The 14626-nt window shown below is 45.5% G+C and overlaps 1 protein-coding gene across 3 annotated transcripts in view; it reads right to left on the bottom strand.

Annotated features, from left to right (window-relative positions):
* Positions 1–14626, bottom strand: part of LOC115139519 (ephrin type-A receptor 7) — a 77336-nt gene that overhangs the window by 6752 nt on the left and 55958 nt on the right. For 2 of the 3 annotated variants that reach the window (XM_029677009.2, XM_065026419.1), the window contains exons 6-15: positions 13149–13273; positions 9448–9616; positions 8618–8729; positions 7583–7638; positions 5475–5600; positions 4856–5041; positions 3075–3136; positions 2481–2690; positions 2009–2158; positions 248–441 (exon numbers count right to left, since the gene is read on the bottom strand). In XM_029677009.2, the coding sequence (XP_029532869.1) occupies positions 248–441; positions 2009–2158; positions 2481–2690; positions 3075–3136; positions 4856–5041; positions 5475–5600; positions 7583–7638; positions 8618–8729; positions 9448–9616; positions 13149–13273 (1390 nt within the window). The remainder of the gene's footprint in view (positions 1–247; positions 442–2008; positions 2159–2480; positions 2691–3074; positions 3137–4855; positions 5042–5474; positions 5601–7582; positions 7639–8617; positions 8730–9447; positions 9617–13148; positions 13274–14626) is intronic. The other variant, XM_029677010.2, reaches the window with a different exon arrangement.

Raw genomic sequence — 14626 nt, 5'->3', positions numbered from 1 at the left:
GCTGCTTTGGCTTATTGATTCTCCGGGATTTATCTTTCATCTGTGAACTCCTGTGGATAAATCAACCCCTGGATGCTTTGGATTGTCCACTAATGTAGCTCCATAGGAAAGAAATATGAAGAAGCAATACATACTTCCATAGTCTTACAGCTACTTTGGTCAAATGTTATAACTGAAGCTGCTAATTTATTCCATTGGAGTTGTGTAGTGCTCAGTTACAGGGTTTAATGAGACAAGCTTTCCTTACCTCGTGCAGGTTCCCACCGGGGTTTTCAAGGTATTGGGATTGCGAATCATCTTATCAAGGATGCCAACTATTTGATCAAATTTGGGACGATCGGCCCTGTCTTTCTGCCAGCAGTCCAGCATTAGCTGGTGCAGGCCTGGAGGGCAGTCCATGGGAGCAGGGAGGCGGTACCCCTCCTCTATGGCCTTTATCACCTGGGAAAACCAAAACACAGGCAAGTCTTTAAGGGCTATTACCACTACGATTACCACCACATTAACACAAGTCACCATTCACTACAGTTCATTTCCATTTCATTCTCTAATCAAAGATGTTTGTAAACAGGAAGTGTCAGTACAAGTCTTGTGTGGTTCCCTATTTACAGAAGCGGTGCTTTGAGAAGAAACAGGCCTAACCAGATGTGATCACTCAGTCTCAGCTTGTTAAGATGACGGTGAGACCCAAGGACCCAGAGTAGCAAGACCCAAATGAGGATATATTGAGAGTAGCATCTAGTGGCCCTGTCTGGTACAGAGATGGGTCTCTAGAACACCGGCCCATGCCTGTCATACTATACAAATAGACCTGATTGTAATTAATTAAGCAAACAGTGGCTCTGTTTTCCCTTAGAAGCATCCTTCATATTGTTTGTACTCTTTGTCTCATCAATAGACTGCATTTACACATTGTCTAATGAATAATGAAAATACACAACGTTGCATATCTTCAAGCTACATCTATTCTCACTCTTGTCAATAGCTAAAAACAAAGTCCATTGAAAGTCAACGGCGTGAGAACTTTAACCATTAGGGGCCCAACGGGCACCTTTGATTTGAGACTCAACCGTCTCTTCCTCTATTTCGGGGAATGTGAGTTTGTTTATTTTCTGCACATGTTCATCTGTTATTCCTGTCAGGGCTATTCAAACAAGACTGAGCTACGGTAGAAAAAGTGTCAAAGGAGTGGTTTGCCAACATCTTGACAGAGGAACTGTAATCTCTGACATTGATGCCTGTCAAGCACGCTTCTTCCACAACCAATCATGTCTAGCATTTCTAACAGCTGATTGTTCAATCAGCAGGCTTCCCATTAGGAGGAGCTGAGCGTAATATAATCCTATTTAGTCTTTCTGCTGAGGAGAAGACTTGTTTGTCCTACTGGATTATGTCATCTTTAACTTCGCCACGGGAGAAAACTACCACTGGAGCATCTTTCAGACAAGTACTTGCAAACAGCGGCAACTTAAACCCTTTCACCGCTTAAGTATCGCCGTTACTGACTTTCAAATCGGCGACCAAACCCCTCTAAAGCCACTTTTACGATCAGCACGGTGAACCGATTTGCAATGTTCATCTGTTCCAATTGAGCCTGAAACGAAGCAGCGGCCGCAGCTAAAACTGAAAGTTCTACATGACTAACTAGATAGCTCCGGCCTTATTGAACTCTGACAAGTAAGGTTCAATTATCATAACTCAGTATAAAGGTTCAAAGCAGCTTTGAAGTCCAACGAGTATTTTGTATGCCAGGTATCCAGTCTGTTTCTTTATATTATCATATAAAAGCATTTGATGAATATCAATCTCGGATTAAAACAGAATGAATTAATACCTAGCAATCCTCCTCGTTCAACTCTAAATAGTAATTGTGGCTCACGTTTAAATCAGTCCTAAGAATTCAGCTAATTCTGTTCATTCTGTAATACGATAGCCAGTCTCCTGAGTAACATGCGAAACCTGACATGTATTTGGTGAATGATTGACTTTGTGTAACAGAGCAACTCACATCTTGATTGGACATGTCCCAGTAAGGCCGTTCCCCATAGGACATGACCTCCCACATGACAATGCCATAACTCCACACATCACTAGCGGAAGTGAATTTACGGTACTGGATGGCTTCCATTGCTGTCCATCGGACAGGTATCTTTCCACCCTGTTCAGTAAAATGCAGGTCAATGGCTGGAGTAAAGATCACATTCATTATATCCTGCATCTTCCCCTAAAACATCAATTAGAATAGAGTTACAACTTCGCACACAGGGTCAGTAAAACTTCCAAACGTTCAAAGCTAAAACTTCACCAAAGAGACTGCAGGTCTTGCATATTGAATAACTAGGCCCAGACATGCATGGGCATGCATGCGTAGTTTATACTCCATTCCCATGCACTGGCTGTTGGCTTGATTTGAGTGTTCAGAGAGAGCTCAGGGAGTCTAGGCAGGGAAAGCAATACGGGGCTGGTTTTAATTGACTCACCGTTGTTGTGTAGACAGCCTCGGGATCGTCATCGATCACTCTTGACAGGCCGAAGTCAGACACTTTACATACGAGATTGCTGTTGACAAGTACGTTTCGTGCAGCCAGATCTCGATGGACGTACCCCATGTCGGAGAGATATCTCATCCCCGCTGCTATGCCCCGCAGCATCCCCACTAACTGGATCACTGTGAACTGACCATCGTGTTTCTGTACACAACAGAGGAAAACAGTCAGCTAAGCAAAATCCGCTCAGTTCACAAAGGCATTGCAGTGGTATTATTTATAGAATATGAAACTCTTAATGCGAACATACTGTATTACGCATAACTGGTAAGGGAGTTGCAGTTGCCATTTATTTTGTTATTTTTACAGTGAACCTTTCATTTAACTAGGCAGGTCAGTTAAGAACGGTGACAGGCTACCCCGGGCCAAACCCGAACGACGGTGGGCCAGTTGTGGCGCCGCCCTATGGGACTCGGCCGGATGTGATACAGCCTGGATTCAAAGCAGGGACAATAGTGACGCCTCTTGCACTGAGACGCAGTGCCGCTGCTCCACTCGGGAGCATTGAGCGCGTTGAAAGGTACTCACCCTGAGAAAAGCATCTAACGAGCAGTTTTCCATATATTCAATCACAATCATCACCGGTTTGCCTGAAAACAAGGGTGACACATCCATTATTTGACAACAACAACAAAAAATGGTTTATTAACGGCTTGCTAAATTACATTTCAGCCTTTAGTGTTACATTGAACAATTTCCTTCATTGGTTTGTAATTAAGTGTTAATATCTGTTCCTTATATTAGGCTGTCTAAATGAGACAATATAAAACCAGGGAGCAAGCCTAATTTGATCAGAAACACTACATGTACAAACGTTTGGGGTCACCCCTTCAAATTTGCGGATTTGGCTGTCTCAGCCACACCCGTCGCCGACAGCTGTAGAAAACTGAGCACGCAGCCATGCAATCTCCATAGACAAACATTGGCAGCAGAATGGCCTTACTGAAGAGCTCGGTGACTTTCAACGTGGCACCGTCATAGGATGCCATCTTTCCAACAAGTCGGTTCGTCTAGAGCAGGGCAGATTTCTGAGCTGCCCCAGTCAACTGTAAGTGTTATTATTGCGAAGTGGAAACATTTAGGAGCAACAACGGCTCAGCCGCAGAGTGGTAAGCCCACACAAGCTCACAGAACGGGACTGCCGAGTGCTGAATTGAGTAGCGTGTAAAACTTCCTTTGGAAGCAAAGACAGCACAATAACTTTTTGTTGGGAGCTTCATGAAATGGGTTTCCATGGCTAAGCACCCGCACACAAGCCTAAGTTCACCATGCGCAATGCCATGCGTCGGCTGGAGGGGTGTAAAGGTCGCTGCTATTGGACTCTGGAGCAGTGGAAACATCTGAAGTGGTGTATCATGCTTCACCATCTGGCAGTCCAACGAACAAATCTAGGTGAAGGGTATTTGAAGGGATTTTCAAGCTGTTTAAAGGCAGTCAACTTATTGTATGTACACTTCTGACCCACTGAATTATAAGCGAGATAGTCTGTAAACAATTGTCCAGTGAAGGGACATTTTAATGCTACAGAATACAATGACATTCTAGACGATTCTGTGCTTGGTTTGGTGAAGGCCCTTTCCTCTTTCAGCATGACAATGCCCCCATGCACAAAGCGAGGTCCATACAGAAATGGTTTGTCGGGATTGGTGTGGAAGAAGTTGACTGGCATGCACAGAGCCCTGACCTCAACCTCATCGAACACCTTTAGGATGAATTGGAATGCAGACTGTGAGCCGGGCCTATTCGGCCAAGATCAGTGCCTGACCTCACTAATGCGCTTGTGGCTGAATGGAAGCAAGTCCATTACTAATACTTTTGGTCTAGAAAAAAAAAGTATGTGCATACCTGCTCGTGGAACATCCCATTCCAAGATCATGGGCATTAATATGGAGTAGGTCCCCCTTTGATGCTATAACAGCCTCCACTCTTCTGGGAAGGCTTTCCACTATATATTGCTGAGGAGACTTGCTTCCATTCAGCCACAAGAATTTGACAAATTTGACAAACTGACTTGTTGGGTGCCACGTTGAAAGTCACTGAGCTCTTCAATAAGGCCATTCTACTGCCAATGTTTGTCTATGGAGATTGCATGGCTGTGTATACACCTGTCAGCAATGGATGTGACTGAAATAGCCCAATCCACTAATTTGAAGGGGAGTCCACATACTTTTGTATATATAGTGTATGTACATATTAAGAATGGTCTTTGAGTGCACTTGCTTTACTTTCTTGCTGCAGTTGTAGGCGTGTGTGTGTGTGTGTGTGTGCGCGTGTGCGCGTGTGTGTTTGAGAGAGAATGCAGTCCTTACCTCTGGTCACCACTCCCTCCAGATGGACAACATTGGGATGGTCAAACTGGCCCATAATGCTGGCCTCACACAGGAAGTCCCTCCTCTGTTTCTCTGAGTAGCCCACCTTCAGGGTTTTAATGGCCACTGACATGTCCCGTTTCCCTGGGAGCTTCATCCGTCCACTACACACCTCCCCAAACTCTCCTGTGAGACGGACAGAGACAAAACCACTCATGGGTCATGAACCTTCAGAAAAACGAGCAAAAGGAGCAAACGAGTTTAGTGTATGTTCAGAGAAGACAGCTGTGCTGCAGGAGATAATAAAATGGAGTAGAACATATTGTTCTGCTCAAGCTGTGTATATATAGATACTCTCATTGACTGCATCTCTAAAACTGATGTGGCAGCAATTCATCAGCCGTGAAGCATCTCTGCTATTGTCGTACCTTTTAAAAAGATGCAGGCCCACACATTAACTGCAATGAAACTTTCCCCCCTTTTTTGCAATTGCCCTATCAATATACAGCGAGGATAAACCGTGTCCCCATTCAAAGTGTAAATGTGTGGCTGTCATTGTGATGTATGAGTGTACGGTATGACTAAACAGAGAGAGCTGGGAGACACCAGCCAGACTCACCTGCTCCAATAACTCGCTCAATCTTAATGCAGGACGCGTCCAGCTCCTTGGCAAATTGATGGACAGCCCTGTTGGGGTCCTCGTAGGTTTCAGGGTCAATGTATGTTTTGGTGCCTGGAAATTTAACTGTAGAAAGGTAAGGGGATTACTGTTACGATTAAATATGCATACAGCATGCCGGGCCGACCGGGCGCTTGTCAGACACACCATAACCAACGGCAACCATTCAGAAGGAATTGCTAAACAGCCAGCTGATGGAAAGCACCTGTGTCAAAAGCTCTTTCTGCAAACACCCTTATATACCAGACATTTATTCTTTTCCCCCCTTTTTTTATTTTTCCTCCGATAGAAATGAAAGCGTGATTATATTTTCTTCTCAACCTCCTCACAAAAGGACCAGCAAAGATGTGAGCAGCCCAGAATGAGAGTTGCCCACCAAGGTGGTCTGCTACACTGAATGGGGTTTGGAGCTAGCTCAGTCTATCGAGCTCTGCCAGCGAATGAAGAGTCTGTTAGACAGACCCCGATACACAGTAATGCCCGTCATAAATGCAAGTTATTCTCCTACGGTCGTTTCTGTGGCTTGATTTAACGTCCTGAATCGTACGGCCCGGTTAATGGCGACTGCAGTTATATCACAGTTAGATCAGTACAACGAATACATGTTCCGAATCACGTATCACCGTAAAATATGAAGTAACACAATGATACTGGAATGACTCGTACCTATTCACGCACACGTAGGGCAAATGGGTAGTACAAAGAAACATAAGCATTTAGCTGACCGTGGTTTGAGAAAGAAATGTATATAACGCCACACTCATAAATTACACTGTTATGGTACATGAGTGTGTTCCGCTGACCTAATTTGTTCATATCAAATCCCCCCCTAATTACAACATAACCTGCCAACTTCCATACCACAAGCTATTTAATGAGATGCATATAGCTGAAGACAATAACATACAAGGAGAACAGACACACCAAAACACCATAATTAAATTACTAATCAGCTCCGGGCTCAATAACGACAAGCAGAAGAAAAAAATTCTGCAATATCCTCTGTTTGCGTCCCGGAAAGCCATATTGGCCCATCCACTAACAAACACTATGCATTGTTTTCCAGCTAGGAGCTCCAGCGATGGCAGCTGATATTTCCCTCCACTCGCTCCTATAATTGCTTCGTCCATCCAAGCTGTCACTGGATCTGATAGGGAGACGTCTTATCACGACTGCTCGCGCTACACCGTGGACAAATTAAGCCTACATGTTGAATTCACGCACTATCTGGCTTCTGTCGCCCTGGCAGCGTTTCCTCATTTAATATTGTAGAGCAAGTCCCTCTATTAGGCCCAACAACAGCAGAGCGCTCTTGTTTGTGTTTTCATCACCCAGTGTTTTTAGCAAGAGGGCCTGTGCCTTCCTACAGCTTGATCTGTCAGATACTTAGCAGCCGAGGACCGTGGAACGCCAACACAGCCCTCTTTCTACCGCTGTGGCCATGCCGACACCCTGAACCTTTGTTTCCAAATCGTCAGTTTGCCTCCAGCAACAGATCATTACGGCTTCGCTTGGGCAGATGTCTGCGGCTGCATCTCCAGGGGCATCGTTAGGACAGGGTGGTGTGGTGTGTGTGTGTGCGTTGGTTAAAGGAGCGTGGAAGGAGAACCTTAGGATAGAGTGAATGTATCTCTATCTCTACTCCGAGGAACACTGGGAGACGAACAGTATACGCCGAGCATACGAAAGAGCCTGAAAAGTTAGGGGTTTTTCATTTTTAATGAAGACTTATCGCTTTGAGCTCGGCCCTGGCTCACGGCTCTCTCGCAAATCTCATACGCATGTATTTGCAGTTTGGAACTAGGCCTAATGTCCTCATCTCAACAGATTTGTCCATTAAATCCCAAACAGATGCTCGTGCGAGGGTTCCCGTCTTTCATTCGAATAAAGACCTATCAAATGAAAGGGATCAAACATTACGGCGCGGGGGGGCCTTGTTGTTGGTGTCGCGGCGGGGGGGCCTTGTTCCCCGTGTCGCGGCGAGGCCGTGCTGTAGTTGAGGTGTTTCCATGTGTGCGTGTGAGCTGACGGGGAAAGAAGGGACTCACATTGGAAATACAGCTCCTCGTCTCCTTCCTGGTCCGCCTTGCTGTAGCCACAGTGTCTGACAGGGAGAGAGGTAGAGGGACACACAATCAACTGATTGGGCAGAGGCCGAAGGCAGAATGGTCTGTTTTGCTCGAATCTTAATGCAGCGAAGCCATGACGCTGTCTATACAGATACAGTGCCAGCGGAGAGGTGTGGGAACAATGTGTGGCTGCTGAAGTTTAACTAAAGTACCCTCGTGTGGTACTACTACATGCTGTTCCCTGTAAAAGACTGATCAGCATTCCTTGTAATATTAATATGCAACACTGATGTATTGAATGCACCCTCAAGCAGGTCATTAATTGCACTGTGTTTGCTGGCAAACTGAAAAATGGATGGATGGGAAACATCCAAGTAACACATGGTTGACATGCAGGTTAATATGTCAAATGTATATAGAGATTCCATGTGTACAAGGCTCTACCCCCATGTAAGGCATGCTGTGATGAAATGCTATCCATAACAGTAATGAAGCATCGTTGGAGGAGTGCACCAGGAAATGGCGGTAATGGTGACTGACACGCGGGAGGGTTGCTCTGGTAGGAGATGGCAAGAAGCACTGACAGACAGTACTTCATCCTACCGGAGTGATTCACTGTATAACACCACAGATGTAACACATGCACACACATACATACACAAACACGTGGGTTAACGGGACACACGCGCACACGGACACACACGCACACACCGTCACCCTCTCACTCGCACGCACACAGAAATATGAGCACACTTGTCTCTATAATGGATCCATTACAACAACAACAACAAAAAGACATGCAAATAAAATACGGTCCGTTTTTGTCTTCACAGTGTGAGGACTGGGAAAATGATGCATCACAAACCATTAGCACAGCATGCCACAGATGATGGGGTGCGTGTGGTGTGTGGTGGCCTGACTCCACGGCTATGGAGGCCTGTGAGTGACAGAAAGGCTAATTGACAAGCAGAGACTCACAGCAGTGGAGAGTCAATGGGGCCCGCGAGAGCGTACCTTCTCCCAATGATGAAGCCGAACACCATGAAGACCAGGATGATGGTCCCCGCCACGGCCACCACCGCGATGATGATGACGGGATTCTGCTCGCTGGAGACAATGGTGGCTGCTTGGAGAGGGACACACACACACACACACAAACACAAAGGGCACACAGTGTGAACTTTCAGCACATCAGACGTTGGAATCTACAGGGCATAATAGAACCAATGAGGAGTGAGCGGGGAGACTGATAACCCCCTTCTCGCCCTTTACCACAGAGACAAGGGTGTCTAGTTCTATTTCTAGCCTCCGCATGCACTGCTCCACTGTTTCAGAAAGTGGGCTTAATAGTCCCAGATGGTAATGCTGGTGCCCTTCTCCTGAAACAACGACACATTCAGGTTGGATTGTCTCCCATTCAGAGACACATTACACTGCTAGACTATTTGCATTGACAAACCACCAATTGCTCAAAAGAATGGGTGCAGTGGCACTTTCTGCTGTCAGTGCAAGCGGTGCATTACTGGGAGAATTCTTGCATTTTAAATCAAGTGAGTTGAGTTGCTATATAAACACCAGCGAGAGAGGACAGCAATGATTTCTGAGCCCTGCCACTTTAGTTGAGACCTACTGCTCCTTGTGGACGATCCTCAAGCATATTTCTAAAAGGGAAAATTGGAGCTATGAGATCAGCAGTAACTCGGCGAAGGTCTGGACACACTAATCATCTCTATAGAGTGTGTGTGTGTGTGTGTGTGTGTGTGTGTGTGTGTGTGTGTGTGCTCATGTGTGTGTCTGTGCGTGCCTTTCGTGTGTGCACGCCCATGCATGTGTTCTGCTGGTACCTGAGGCCTCCTCCTTGGTTGTGACCTCCAGCCGGGGTCCATAGGTGCCGTAGCCGGCCGCGGTGAAGGCTCGGATCTGGAACACGTAGGCAGTGCTGGGCTTCAGGTTGTTCACTGTGGCTGACGTGGACCTGGACTTCACTGTGGAGTAGATGCGATCCTTCTGGTCCTTTAGAGAGGAACAGACATTGGCTTTGTGTTATGTTAAATTAGTCCTGTCAATCATAGACACCAAGATACAGACCTTTTTGTAACATACAATATATATATATTTTTTTAATTTTACCCCGTTTTCTCCCCAATTTCATGGTATCCAATTGTTTTAGTAGCTACTATCTTGTCTCATCGCTACAACTCCCGTACGGGCTCGGGAGAGACGAAGGTTGAAAGTCATGCGTCCTCCGATACACAACCCGACCAAGCCGCACTGCTTCTTAACACAGAGCGCATCCAACCCGGAAGCCAGCCGCACCAATGTGTCGGAGGAAACACCGTGCACCTGGCAACCTTGGTTAGCGCGCACTACTCCCGACCCACCACAGGAGTCGCTGGTGCGCGATGAGACAAGGATATCCCTGTGTGTGGCCTATCAGTGGGAAAGCTGGAATGTTTCTTCAGTTTGATACGTTTATTGAAACTGGGGTGATGGGGTGATAGTTGACAGGTCAACTCAGAGGACATATGCTGGCTGTCCAGTCTGTTTCTGCTTTTAGTTTTCAGCATGGCCCTAGCAGAGAAGCCACTTTCACACAGATGGGTAGTGCTGAACGGTAGCATGATTCTAATTGCATGACAGGCGAGAGCAGGATACTCGTTTCCCGGGAGACGCATGCTCAGTCCGCAAACAATTGACAGCTCCACCAGCTGATCCTCTTCGTTGCTCGGCAACATGACGCTTCCAATCTCCACCTGAAAGGGCTCCCTTATCCAGTCATCTTGTCTCCTGTTCTCCTCCGGGAAGCAGTTGCAAAACTTTCCCTGCAACTTGACAAGATGCTGTTCAATGTTTTTTTTCTTCAGTGTGTCGCCGTGCGCTTTGTTGACCAGATTCGGAATCTCTAAATCGGCATTGGGAAACATGTCCATCCTTCCGTTAGAAACGTAACTTGTCCAAACGGTGAGCTTCACTTTGAAGGCATCTACTTTGTCCCTCTGTTCACATCGATTGTGCCCCCTCCCCAGCGTTGACACACTAAGCGAATTCAGATGATCAAAAATATCTGGCAGGTAGGCTACCTGCACTAGCCATTCCTCACAATCGAAATGTTCAGCCAGAGGTGACTTGTTTTCCGAAAGAAACTCAGTAATCTCCGACTCGAAGCTCATAAAAACGACCCAAAAATGACCCAACACTTAAGCCCTGGAAAGCCAGCGGACCTCTGCATGATAAAGCACCTGCTGCTGCTTTCCCGTAATGGCAGCTGCCCCATCAGTGGTCACACCGACACACCAATCCCACGGAGCCCAGGAGCATATCCATTGTGTTAAAGATATCCTCTGCAGTGGTGGTGGTGGGCAAATCAGCACTAAAAAGGAACTGCTCCTCGAAGTTATTATCCAAGACGTGTCTGACATAGACCATTAGAATTGCATGGTTGGCCACATCTGTGGATTCATCAAGCTGCAGTGCATAATGGCCATTTGCACTGATGCGCTGTTATGTCTGGTGCATTGCGTCGTCAGACATGTCCTGGATTCTCCTCCTCGTGGTGTCATTGGATAGGGGTGTGGTTTCAAGTTTGTTGGCGGCTGACTCTCCCACGATTTCAGTGCACATATCAACCACAGCAGGGAGTATGAGATTCTCTGTGCTGGTGTGGGCTTTTCTGCACTTTGCAATGCGCTGGGCCACAAGGTATAATGCGTGAAGTGCTTTTTCTTGTACCTTGCATACGTTCTTCAATGAATCTTATGAGGCCTCCAGATATTGACATTTTCCTTTTAAAAAGGTCAGATGTCTTATCTTTGTGGCTTGGATGCTTGGTGTCCAGATGCTTTTTCATTTTGGAGGGTTTCATGCTATCATTAGCTAACAGCTCATTGCATAGGACGCACTGCGGTCTACACTCACCCTGCCTGTCTTCTATATACAGTACCAGTCAAAAGCTGTCATCAAGGCAAAGTGTGGCTACTTTGAAGAATCTCAAATATAAAATAGATTTTGATTTGTTTAACACTTTTTTGGTTACTACATGATTCCATATTATTCTAGAAAATATTATTCTAGAAAATAGTCAAACTAAAGAAAAACCATGGAATGAGTAGGTTGTTGGAAGCTGCAGAAGATGAAGGGAGAGCTGCATGTTTTAAAAAGTTGTCCATGATTTTACTCTGACAGCTAGCCTACATGAGTTAAGTGACAGCTAACTATCAACATGTGCAATGCCTGCAGAACACATCTGCATAGTTAGCTCTCAATCAAGCGAGCTGTCTGAAGAAAATCTGTATTATCTGATTGGACGTGTCACATTTAAAACAAAATAATGTGGCAGAATGACATTTTTATTGGATCAGTGTGTGTGTGTCGGGAAATCTGTAATTTCATTGGATCAGTGTGTGTGTGGGGGGGCGAGGACATTATTCTATTGGTCAATGAGTGTGTGCAGCGCGAAATCCTGCGAGCCAGAGTGTAGCTAGCCTTTTCAGCACTGCGGACGCGCTGCACGTGTACAGTCTGCACCAATAAGCGGTGCGGTGGTATCCTTTCAAAATAAATGTTTTGGTGCAGCGTTTACCTAATGTTTTTTTTTTTGTGTTTTATTATTCTATCTTTTATGTATATATATATATATATATATATCCTTGCACAAGTCCCGCAACCCCTTAAAATCCTCCTGTGACCACCAGTTGAGAGTCACTGCTGTAAAGGCTTTCTATCAAAGCCAATAGGCAGAAAAGAAGCTCTGCGATGCCAGGCTCAGAATCCTTCTGGAATCTACAGACTGCGTGTGCTGTGTATTTTGTTGTTGATCTGTAAATTATTTTGTCGGCAAAAACACCAAATGGAATGCCAAAGACTATTAGGAGAGAAGTCATGCTTGTTTCCAATTTTACAGCTGGGCAGACTACAGCCACAGTATGTGACACAGGAGACTGATTCCTGGCAGCCTGAGAGGTCGTGCTCAACAGGGTCTGGAACCTCAGGAGCCATGGAATCTAGCGCTTCTCCTCAACCTCATCAACCTCCTCACTCATCTGTTCAGAGTTAAAGTACACGGGAGCTCTATTATATATGAGGGGGCGAGGGAAGATACAGTAAGAGATTGTTAATGCTGGCAAGGTAGTGCAATGAAGTGTTTGCTGCCTGGCATGCGTGTGTGGGTGGCTGTGAAGGACCAGGGACTGATTAAAATCTTATGAGCATCTCATTCAATTTTGAGACAAAGGACGCACTCGCAGAATCCTGCTGATTCCACTCACAGCGTCTTGCAGATATAATGCAAAATGAAGAGTAGGCTAAATGAAACTAAGAAGAACAGGAGAGAGATAGGGGGAGAGGGTTGAGGAGAGACAGAGTTGTCTGTGTTCAAAGCTGCCACACACAATCACAGACAGACAGACAGACAGACAGACAGACAGACAGACAGACAGACAGACAGACAGACAGACAGACAGACAGACAGACAGACAGACAGACAGACAGACAGACAGACAGACTCTCTCTCTCTCTCTCTCAAACATTAATGGATTCACACACTCACTTTTTCGTAGTACTTGATCTCATATTCGGTGATGACCCCATTGGGCTGCTCAGGCTCCTGCCAGGAGAGCTGGATGCTGCGCTGCTGCACTCTCTCCTTGATGACTTCACTGACTTGGGAGGGAGCTGTTGGAAAAAGACGTGTGTCAATACGTGATGGGCAAACATACTCACAACTCACATCGTGGCACCTGTGTGCTGGAGTCTTTCTCAACTAAGTATACTTATTTTACTTTCTCAAACTCACATTGCCTCACACACACACACACACACACACACACACACACACACACACACACACACACACACACACACACACACCATACTCACGCACGCACACACACACACACAGTCTTGCAAACTAACCTTGTAGGGACACACAATTCAGTCCCATTCAAAATCCTATATTCCCTAACCCCTAAACCTAAATCTAAACTTTACCCTAAACCTAGAAATAGCACTTGACCTTGTGGGGACTTACAAAATGTCCCCATTTGGTCAAATTTTTGTGGGGAGTTCTGGTCCCCATAAGTATAGTTAAACATGTCCACACACACACACACACACACACACACACACACACACACACACACACACACACACACACACACACACACTCACACACACACACACACATTCTCCTCCACTAGCTGCTAAACAACAGTCTTTCTGTGGCCCTCGTGGCTTTGCCACCACTCTGATGAATATTCACATGGCCACTCTTAAATGTTTACACCTCATAATGGAAATTTCAATTACTGTCGAAACAGCGGAAGATAGCGTTATCTCAACCAGTGTAAAACGGCAACGTGGGTTATGAATGACAATTAAGTTCAATTAATTCCGTTGATACTCCGGATGGAACAGGCAGCACTTATTCTCCCACATGGCAGAGGCATTCAAAAAGCATTTCAGAGAAATATACCTGTTACCTTGTGACACCTAGTTCATAGCTGAGTAATTATCTGTTGCACTGGGCATGAACTCTGAAAGTTGGTCTATTTTTATCTACGTCTACTGCACAGACAGTGTATTGTTGCTGCACCTGGTGTGACGAGCTATGAAGTTACGATTGTAATTGTACATTGTAGCAGCTCTGAATATTGAAATTCTCACACATTTAAAAAAAAAATGTCCACAGTTAAGCAAGAGGAAGTAAACACATAGACGCGTTTCTTTAAGCAAAGATAATAAACCCAAGACATTGAATTCCAATATTTGTGCAGATGGGGCATGCATTGCTCATTGGTGGTGTGAGCTTGAAGACGGACAGATTGACGGCTGATACCCTACTCCCATCTACAGTATCAACCACACAGCCGTGCCTCAAGGCCAGCTGGCTTCTGAATGAAATGACGCTTTTATTTTCACAGAACCACACATTTTGACCGATGCAGTTCAACTCCGAAACTTCAACAGAAAATGGAAAATAGTCCTCGTTGAACGTTAAGTTATTGATATTGTAAGAATATGTCGGAA

Source organism: Oncorhynchus nerka, linkage group LG13, assembly GCF_034236695.1.
Source record: "Oncorhynchus nerka isolate Pitt River linkage group LG13, Oner_Uvic_2.0, whole genome shotgun sequence".
NCBI lineage: Eukaryota > Metazoa > Chordata > Actinopteri > Salmoniformes > Salmonidae > Oncorhynchus > Oncorhynchus nerka.
The sequence above is the reverse complement of the archived record's forward strand: the minus strand, read 5'-3'. Positions and strand labels throughout refer to the sequence as shown.